Here is an 11,001-nt window from a genome sequence, read left to right as displayed (position 1 = left end):
CAGTGCAGCAGACCCCTAAACAGGGCTGCACTGCACAGCATAGGACTTCCAAGGACAGTACAGTGCAGGACAGTAACAGATTTCATCTGCATAATAAAAATAATTAGGGGGCATCTGCTTATTTATGAATTTAACTTCTCAAAACATGGAGTGGGCAATCATGGTAAAAATAAACATGAAGATGTTTATTTTAGAAGTACCTTGTCGTTAATGGAAGACTGGTTCCATTCCAAAACCAGTCTTCTGTGCATGTTCTATTTCTTCAAAGTCCAAATATAAAGTTGTGTCCTAAAAACATTTGTAGATCTAACACCCAGATGAATGAATTCCAATTCTATATGGTCTATACAGACCACTGACCGTATCCAGTATCTGTGATCATCGTCCCATTGGAAACCCCAATCTTGAATGTGTTTTCCTTGTTTGACACATCTTACCTCTGATGAAAAGAAACTGGTGAGGATGTTCAGGAACTCGTTCAAATATGTTAGAACACCGGTGTGCCTATCCCCATTGTTGTGAAGTTTACACCAATGTCTGTTTTAGTTCATACATTTGTGGATTATGCTGTTAGTTCATTCTTGTGTTCCTTGTACCTTTTGCATTATCTCTGTTAGATTTCTTCCATGTGGTCTTCTCTGTTCATTCTAATCCTCCCTTCATCTCCTCTGTCTTCATTAGTATCAGCAATACCTCATCTCCACCTGACTGCTTTCAGCTGTTTCTGTCTTACCTTTCTCCACATATCTTTATTTGAAGCTCCCAGGTTTCACTGCTCATTGCTGGTTCCTTCCATTGCTCTGCCTTGTGTTCTGTTGGGTTAGGGTTTAAAACCTAAACCTCTGCATTTAGGTCCATCCTAAATCTAAGATTTAAAATGATTTTGTTCAGTCAAGAAGTTTGTTTCGAATAGGAAAAAAGACAGACAGCTCTCCAAAGAAAATACAACACGGTGAAAGGAGGACCAGATTGGCATTCTGTGTTTTGATTTATATATATATTTTTTTAAATGTCATGTTAAAATCTTAGGTTCTTTGGATAGGTTCTTCTAAATTGAAACATTTTGTCTTCAGTCTGAGGAGTTATGGATTAACTCAGCTTTTTAAGCAGTTTGCATGGTGGCTCAGTGACAACGGACAATCACAACTTGTGCTCACATGCAAAGGAGAGCCATCAGGCTAACAACCAGTCGATGCTCACAATAACAGCATTATAGGAGGGTGACAGTTAAAACCAAAGGCCTCCGCCATGTTTAAGGATGTTTTTTTTTATTTTTATAGTCATTATTTGTATTACATGAACAGCTGAGCAGATCTTAATACAGTTCCACTGATATTATCATGATTTTATCTTTGGTGATAAGGTTCAATTCATTGAGGTTGGAAGGCCTCCATATCATCATCCTAATCTTTTGCTTCAAAGCAGAATCAATCAGGACCCAGGCTGGGACACTGCAAAGTGTATTTCAGTCAGCAGAAATCGGTTGGTCAAATTAAAAGATAACTTTAAACTTAAATTTGCCAGGTGTATAAATAGGTATGGGGTAAGCTGTAACTATTAATTTAGATTGACTTGTGCATGGTCTTTTCTCTTGTTATACATTTGTACTGGACATGTGGATTTATTAATGTCAGTGCACAGTTTTTTGAACATACTGAAAAGAAAACTGGACCAAGATAGCCTGTGAGACCGATAAGGTGCAGGTGAGGGTTGGGGGCCACCGAAACCACTGAGCTTAATTAGTATTGTGAATTTGAAAGGATGGTTATAACAATAAAACAATAAAATAAAAGCAATAAAATACAATGCTCTCTGCTACTGTTATTGGTACACTATTAGGACACTTTCCTAACTGTTTTGAACTCACTAATATAGATAATTATTCTATCAAAAAGAACAAAATTAATCCAGTTAAAAGGCCCAAAATAAGGATGAAGATTACATTTTCACAGGAAGCTGGGTCACTACAATATTAACATGACAGGAGGTCAAATGTAGCAACTCAAGTCGGTCTGAAAGTTTAGGCTCAAATTGTAACAAAGAAAAGAACCCCTGGGCTGCTTTAATTGAATCCAATAGAACTAATTATAGGAGACACTCCCACTTTATGAGAATAGTCGTTTGGACAGGTCCCACATGGCAGCCGCCATGTCCAGCAGGAGGAAATGAGAGGAGGTGGGAGGGACGGGTCAGGTCTGGTTGTTCAAGGAGGGTGGGGGGGTGTATGCATCAGACTTCAATTTTCTGGTCGAGTAATTTAATGATTCTTCTCTGTGTGTGTTTGTCACTAACAGAGAAAAGCTCCGTTCACAGTAGCTCTTTGCTGTGCAGCCTTCTGCCGCGGTGGACTGAATAAGACAATTATTTGACTCCCAGATGAAATGTTGATGGACGCTTAAAACAGCACAGGGATGCAAAAAATGAAAAAGAAATAAAAACGAATTTGAACTATGAATGGATGTTGTCTCCATAGATTATACAAGGGAAACAGGGTTGCAGAAAAAACAACTCAATGCATTGTTCATGATGTAATGCTATTCTTTATTCTGACAGATACATTTGTCAGTGTCACCATAGCAGGAAACATTAATGGAAGAGAGAACAGGCTTGGGCAATATCATTTATTCCTGACACTATTTACAGCTAAGGCCTATAGAGGTCCTGAAGTGTCACAGTGTAATCCTTAAAGGATTGGTTTTAGCTTGTCATGAATTCAAACAGAAACCCAACACAGAGCTGTTTATTTAAACTATGTTATGACAAGAAATCATTGATTTAAAGAATATTTATTTTATTTTAATATTAACTTCCTATTAATAGCACAGGAACAACATTTTTCAGTCATACCTGCTTGAACTTTAAAGGGGAAGTTTTGTCAAGTTTTCACCCACCCCGTTTCTGCCTGTCTGCATGCTTCCGCTGTCGGATGCATGCAAAAAATAAATTCTGTTTCTGAGTATTTTAAATATTTGGGTGATGCAGGAATTCAAGATTTTATTTTATCAGTCTTTTTTAGAGAGTGTGGCAAACAATGTTGTTAACTAATTGGTATGAAGTTTATTTGTTAACCAATCAGATGCTAGCATCTATTTATTGGCTTCATTTGAAACTGTTTTATGGTGCAGCATAGCACAGGAACATTAAAAATAGCTTAAATAACTATAGCAGCTGTAACAGCTTTACATTTTTATCAGTGGGTTTCACCAGTTATACACTGAATTGAACAGATTAAATATTAGTGGCAAGCTTGTTTTATTCAATATACATTTTGTAGTAATTTCTCATTTGAATTATTATGTTTTTTCTTCACAAAAATCCTCCATACTGTGGCACTTTTGGCGCTTCAGTCTTTTATTTATTTATTTGTTTTTTATCGATGTCATGTTAAATAGCAGCATCCTCCCAGCCCAGCAGAGCGTTCTGCTCCAGCCGATCATTAGGAAGCTCCAACCCCGACACAAAGCTCCGAGCGGCCCGCTGAGGCCCATTCATATTCATGGCCCCAGGCCTGTGTTCGAGCAGGGAGTGTGTCCGCATCGAGCCTTCAATAGACGGGCTGAGTTAATCCATCAAAGCGGCTCACTATTGAAGACGACAATGTTGCAACCATATGGCCCCCAAGTTGGCCCCTGCGCTCATGACTGCAGGCCGACTGTGATCGCCAGGAGCCTGCGGGGGACACGTCACGGAGACGTGCGCGTCATTTTATGGAGACACTCGTGCACGCGCATGGAAGAGCTGCAGATTGTGTGGATTAACCAATTAGAAATATGCCATGAACGGCTTTACCGCTAAATGAGACCCGGTTCATTTTAGAAGAAGAAAGGAGAATTGTGGAATGTTTTTAAAGCCCCAGAGTTTCCGAGGTGTTATTGGACTTTTTCAGGATAACAGACGTGCGGCCCAAAGGCACTTCAGTGGTGCTGGCTGCGAACTTTCCGGAAACATATCAAAGCTCTGTGCGTCATTTACGCACCACAGGTCCTGCATCCAATAGTATGAGTCTGCAGACACACGCTTCTCCCCGCACCAGTGTCCAACATTCAGCCCGCTTCATTACAAGGCTTCACTTCATCCACATGCACTGCGTGTTTAAACTGAGAGAGCCACGACACTTTACGCTGCGCGGGATGCTTCAGTCATCCACGTCGATCTCCTCCTCCTCCTCACCATCACCGCCATCCTCCGAAGCACACCTGCTGCTCAGACAGCCTCCGTCCCGAGACGGCGCGGGAGAAAGTGGAGGCGACGCGCCGGGCCTATTCAGTCTCCCTCCGCTCTGCCGGACCTCTGATCCGGTTCGGCACGGTTCAGCGAGCGCGCCACCTGACCCAGACCTTCGGCCGCGAGCTTCTCCAGCTCTGCGAGCTTGGAGAGCTTGTCAAAGGCCACAGCTCCCGCGGCTGTGGCGGACTCCACGTCGGCCTTCATTTCTTCCAGGTCCCGCTTGAGTTTGGCCCTCCTGTTCTGGAACCAGGTGATGACCTGCGCGTTGGTCAGGCCCAGGTGCTGGGCGATCTGGTCCCGGTCCGCCGGGCTCAGGTACTTTTGATAAAGGAAGCGTTTCTCCAGCTCATAGACCTGATGGTTGGTGAAGGCCGTCCGGGACTTCCGGCGCTTTTTAGGAGCGTTCCTCTGGCCGAAGAGAGCCTGACCGTCCCGGCCTGAGAGGAAGAGAATGATCCAGATCATTTCAGAGAGACCAGGAGCAGCGGTGCGCGAAAAGGGGCCACGTTCACAAAAGGTTCACAGGTATTATTAGGCTGATACATAACTCATTTTATTTGTTAGGAACATCAGCCCCCGCCTCACAAACACACAATCTAACCCCTAGGAGAACAACAAAATAAATGCATGACTAAATGCACAACTAAAAAACTCTTATTTTGGTTTTATTGTATTGAAATTGGTGTACAGTTTTTAGAGTTAATTCAAATTAATTTACTGTCAGTCTGGTCACTCAAAACACTAGAGTTTCCATTTTTACTGTATATACTGAAATCTTTAGATCTGTTGTTAGATCAGGTTTGCGCTGGATAATTTCCAATATTCTATATAGTCTTTGGCTGAAAATTATATAGAGCCAACTACTGTTCTTAAATATAGAAAATAACAAATGCAGGATGTTGCAGATTTTTGTGGCATAATTGTGTTGAATTCCTGTCATACTAGATGTACCAATAATATTGTTTTAGGTCTATTTTTCTTGACTTTAGCTTAGAAACTAAATCATTATGTTTTTTCCACATAATTTTCTGCAAATATCAGCATCGCATAGTGGAAAATGTATCCATCTTCTTTTTTCTAAAGTTTTAGAATTTTCTTTATCTTAAAAGCTAAACTAGAAATAAAAATGTGATTTTAAAACCAGCACATTTCCTAGATATTTATAAATAAATAAATAAATAAATAAAAGATAAGCTGTCTTATTTTCCCAAAAGGTCATGTAACATTTGCAGCTCTAAAAACGTTTTAGGGCAAAACATTTTTATGTAGATTTTTAAGGTTGCAGAGCCCTTATCTAGTTTTAACATAACATACCGTCAAAGCCACCAAGAAAGAATTGTATGTGCTTTTTACTGCACATGCTATTCTAAACTTATTATTCATCATTCATTATTGTCAATCAATATTTTATCCCCATAATATTGTTTATTCAGCATGTATGATATAAACAGCTATTTTTTATTTTAGTTAGAACTATTTAAGTATCCATTTGTTTATAACTTGAGCTTGTTCTCTATAAAGTAAATTGATAATTTTTTTAATCTTGAATTTCCTGTATGTATCTTCTAACAGGACAGGTGCTGCGATGTGTAAAATGCTTAATGTATTAACGGATCTATGCTGCCGCATTTTCCATTAACATAGACTCGTTTAAAGCAGGCGTATCTGAGATTTATAATAATAGTAATTGAATAAACAATGCTACAAGAAGAGAAATATGCACAAAAATTTAACTGGAGAGTATTAGCAGTTCCCTCCTGTAATTATTACGGTTCTCACATCACCTACTGAGCAGGATGATATAGTGCTAAAGTGAACAATGGGTTTCTGTTTGTTGATGGTTTTAATTATTGTTAGTGGTATTGTGGATTATATGTATGCACTGCATATTCCAGGGACCCAGGAAATTCCCTATAACATCTGCAAGCATGCCTGGCAATACAAAGCCTTTAGACTAATTCTACAGGACAAACATTTGATCGTGAACATACAGAGGATAAAGGGGTTAAATGAAATAACTAGATACTGAAGGGTATTAAACATATTTAAAACACAAGCAAATGTTTGATAATCTTTAAAACAATCACGCTATTAAAAACATACACAGATGCTTTTCCGCCTGTTAATTTGAATTATTCTAATTCAACTGTTCCGGGTCCAAGAGACCAGTAGAAGCGTTGAGACAGTTGCAGAAACAAAGAGCAGAGCAGGGATTACCCTCTGCAGCCTGCAGGACGCTGACCTCCAGGCCCTTGAAGGTTTTGCTGGCCAGTTCCTCCAGCGCGCACAGCGGCGAGCTCTGCCCCAGCAGCAGTCGGTCGGACGGGCTGCTCTCCCGGTGAGGGATCAGGCGCGGCTGGTTCCTCTTCACACACGTCTTGTTGAGGATGTCCTCGATGCTGAAGGGCGTCAGCGGCTTGCTGGAGTTGGCCGGTGGTGGGAGTGGATCCAGCTTTCCTCTCCTCCTCTTCCCCAGCACTGCAGAGCATTTTGTCTCGGCCTTAGAGGCCATGACCGTTCAAGCTCTTCCACCTGACCAAGGTCGCTCCAGAGCTGTGGGGTTAGGAAAGTGACACCCCGGTAAGGGAAAAACCATCTGCAGTCTGGATTACAGTTGGCTCTGCAGCTGCATGTTGGTCATGGGCAGGGCTACCCTTGTGTGGAAGCGAGTGGAACGCATCCGATGGATGGTGATGCACAGACAGCAGCAACTGTGTCCAGCAGCAGTTATGGTGCGTGGATCAGTCCCACCCCGCCCTGTGTGTGTAGGCTGAGAGAGGGAGGTGGGGTTTCACAGAGTCACGCTGTGATCACAGGCGACCAATTAGAAAGAACAACTTCAGCTCATTGGTCAAAAGTCAATCATCTCCATCTGTCTGCATGTCATTTACATCCCTGAACTGGCAGCGGACAACTAGCTTTGGCCAGAGAGAGGAAATTGTCACATTCACACTTTGCTCCATGTCCATCTGCAGGAAAAAAATCATAACATGCATTGAGAGATAGACACATTTAAGAGAGAAAGGTGGGAGAAGCAGACAGTGACAGAAAATGCACAAAATATAATAAATTAATAATAATTATAGGAATCTATTCATTCAACAATGACATTCATTGGTAACAATTTTATGTCATAATGGTAAAAACTATTTACAGTGAAGGAGTGACGTGTACGGAAGCCAAAAATGTATTTATGAATTACTTGTTATTTTAAGCAGTTCCCTGTCACCAGTGGTGGTGCTTGCATCACTGACAGGCCCTCCCCAAAACACACACAGTGCCATAATATTTTATATTTTCTATCAGATCAGGACCTTTAAGCGCCAAAAGGCGTGTTTGTTTGTTTGTTTGTTTGTCTTAATAATATTAAATATTCTTCCTTAAAATTTAAAGCTATTTAAATTACCATCAGGAGGAACCTCGATTTTCTTCAGTTTACTAATCGAACTGTGAAGGTTACTGTATTCTGTCAATGATTCTGATCAACTGGTAATAGTAGAGAACAAGCTCTTATAAAACAAAATGGGTAGCCTACAGAAGTCACAGTTTTTACTTACAAAAAGATACGCTCTGTAAAGCAAAAGAAGCTCCATTCACTAGAGAATAAAAATAATAACAGGGAAGCAGGGGGAAGGAGTTAGGATCCAGTGCTGGTGGAAAGGTAAATGGTCCAGGGTACGAGAAAATGAGGGTGAGTTCAGGTAAGGTTGTTTTCTTTTAAGTGAGCAAGACGCTGGAGAGCGGGCGGGCATGTGAAGGAGACTGAGGATGCCACAAAGCTGCAATGGCAGCACGCAAGTCTTCCTTTCAGATCAACCTGAGAGAAACGTGAGATCATCAGGAAGCCTGAAACACTGGAACAAAATAATGCTGAGACTAAGATCACAAAGTCAAAGATCACAAAAAAAAAAAAAAAACACCCCCCAAAAACCCACTCAAGAACTGGCTGAGAATACCATCACAGCTAATCATCCGGCAAAGAGTGGGTTCCTGCAGCTCCTGTTAAGCCCCAGTCAGGCTGATCAGAAGACGGGCTCCAGGTGTGCAGCAACTAGAGCTGCCGGACTCTACAGCAAAGATCTTCTCTGAAACAGGAGCTCACTCACACAAAAAGAACCAAACACCAGAATCCTTACACATAGATGTGATTGTATTGTCAGTTATCCAAAAAGAAATTATACAAGGAAGAGCTTGTTACATATATCCCATGCCAAACTTTTCATGTAACTTGACAGCTCTGTGCAATTTATGAACAGGAAAATAGGAAATAGTCACAGCTTCAGGATCAGATGATAATTTAAGGGAAAATGGCAACAGTAACAAACAATTGTGCGTTTGTGTGTCTGGGTTGAATGCCGGCTAGAAGACTTAGCAAGCTAGCTGCTAACTAGTTTAGTAACTTGGCTCAGCTAACAGTAGAGGCCACTTAGCTGACCAAACAATGACAGGGCGACATAAACTTCCAGTTTGAAAGTGGCACCGAATTGGAGTGAGTCATAAGCCCATGTTCCACAGGCTCTATTTGACCCCGCTCTACTCAGCTCCACCCGCTTTGGAAGGATCTTGATTAGAGTTTTCACCTCTGCTGAAGGTAGGTACGATCATGAACCCGCCCTGCGACAGACTGGCGACCTGTCCAGGGTGGACCCCGCCTCTTGCCCAGTGAACGCTGCAGATAGGCACCAGCAACCCTCGTGACCCCAGCAAGAACAAGCGTCATGGAAAAAGGATGGATGGATGGAAATCATGATCCCCATTTGAAGGAGATAAAAGAGAAGAAAATGAACACCTTAGCTTTTCTCTCTCATTGTACACAAACTGAAAGCTGTTTAGATTTCTCTACGTTCAAATAATTAACTATTACTGACAGTTCCTCGGACTCGACTTAAGAGGAAAGGAGATCGGGCTTTCTCTGTTGTTGCTCCAATTCTGTGGAACAATTTACCTCTTCAAATTAAATCAAATTAAAGCCCGGATCATTTTAAATCGCTTCTTAAAACTTATTTTTATTCTTTGGCTTTTATTTGGAGCAGTGTTTCCCATTCTGTTTTGTTGATTGTTGTTGTTGTCTTTCTTGTAAAGCACTTTGGTGCAGTTTTACACCTGTTTTTAAAGTGCTATATAAATAAATTTGACATTGACATTGACATTGTCTCTAAAGGGTGTTTGGTTCAAAAGGTTGTTAACAGTCCATCATCAAACCATGTGGGAGGAGAGAGAAGGCAGTGAGGACCCAACCACAGCTGCACACTGCCTGCAACGGACTGTTGCCTGCTGCAAACTGTCTAACCCAGGATCTAACCTGATAGAAAACTCCGGCAAATCAGTGCAGTGCAAATCCACTATCATACCTATAAAAAACAAATTTCATTTTGGCCAGAAGACAAAATTTTAATCCATGAGGCGAACTTTGGAGCAGGTCGAACACAGTTTGAATCACTGACAAGCGCAGCGCTGGAGCCTTAAGCTCACTACTGAGTGCAGCTGTTCAGACTCATACATAAACAACACAAAAAAGTTCCTTTATTGTTTATCTATAACTGCCGTTTATATATATATATATACACACAGTACAAACCAAACGTTTAAACACACCTTCTCATTCAAAGAGTTTTCTTTATTTTCATGACTGAAAATTGTAGATTCACACTGAAGGCATCAAAACTATGAATTAACACATGTGGAATTATATACTTAACAAAAAAGTGTTAAACAACTGAAAATATGTCTTATATTCTAGGTTTTTCAAAGTAGCCACCTTTTGCTTTGATTACTGCTTCGCACACTCTTGGCATTCTCTTGATGAGCTTCAAGAGGAAGTCACCTGAAATGGTCTTTCAACAGTCTTGAAGGGGTTCCCAGAGATGCTTAGCACTTGTTGGCCCTTTTGCCTTCACTCTGCGGTCCAGGTCATCTGGCACAGCACCGTATCACTCTCCTTCTTGGTCAAATAGCCCTTACACAGCCTGGAGGTGTGTCTGGGGTCATTGTCCTGTTGAAAAATAAATGATGGTCCAACTAAACGCAAACTGGATGGAATAGCATGCCGCTGCAAGATGCTGTGGTAGCCATGCTGGATCAGTATGCCTTCAATTTTGAATAAATCCCCAACAGTGTCACCAGCAAGGCACCCCCACACCATCACACCTCCTCCTCCATGCTTCACGGTGGGAACCAGGCATGTAGAGTCCATCCATTCACCTTTTCTGCGTCGCACAAAGACACGATGGATGGAACCAAAGATCTCAAATTTAGATTCATCAGACCAAAGCACAGATTTCCACTGGTCTAATGTCCATTCCTTGTGTTCTTTAGCCCAAGCAAGTGTCTTCTGCTTGTTGCCTGTCCTGCTTGTTGCAGTGGTTTCCTAGCAGCTATTTTACCATGAAGGCCTGATTCACACAGTCTCCTCTTAACAGTTGTTCTAGAGATGCGTCAGCTGCTAGAACTCTGTGTGGCATTGACCTGGTATCTAATCTAAGCTGCTGTTAACCTGCCATTTCTGAGGCTGCTGACTCGGATGAACTTATTCTTCGCAGCAGAGGTGACTCTTGGTCTTCCTTTCCTGGGGCGGTCCTCATGTGAGCCTTTTTCTTTGTAGCGCTTGATGGTTTTTGTGACTGCACTTGGGGACACTTTCAAAGTTTTCCTAATTTTTCGGACTGACTGACCTTCGTTTCCTAAAGTAATGATGGCCACTTGTTTTTCTTTACTTAGCTGCTTTCTTCTTGCCATAATACAAATTTTAACAGCCTATTCAGTAGGACTATCAAC

The 11,001-nt window shown here is 41.5% G+C and overlaps 1 protein-coding gene across 1 annotated transcript; it reads right to left on the bottom strand.

Annotated features, from left to right (window-relative positions):
* Positions 1–2,572: 2,572 nt before the first annotated feature.
* Positions 2,573–8,131, bottom strand: lbx1a (ladybird homeobox 1a). The gene is given in 4 exon segments (XM_036130690.1): positions 2,573–4,266; positions 4,269–4,664; positions 6,445–7,196; positions 7,785–8,131. Coding segments are annotated over 3 exon segments (822 nt in total). The 5' UTR covers positions 6,740–7,196; positions 7,785–8,131; the 3' UTR covers positions 2,573–4,135.
* Positions 8,132–11,001: the final 2,870 nt, after the last annotated feature.

The sequence above is a fragment of the Fundulus heteroclitus genome, unplaced genomic scaffold, assembly GCF_011125445.2.
Source record: "Fundulus heteroclitus isolate FHET01 unplaced genomic scaffold, MU-UCD_Fhet_4.1 scaffold_37, whole genome shotgun sequence".
In the NCBI taxonomy this organism is placed as follows: Eukaryota; Metazoa; Chordata; class Actinopteri; order Cyprinodontiformes; family Fundulidae; genus Fundulus; species Fundulus heteroclitus.
Note: the sequence above shows the minus strand (reverse complement) of the source record. Positions and strands in the feature narration are given on the sequence as shown.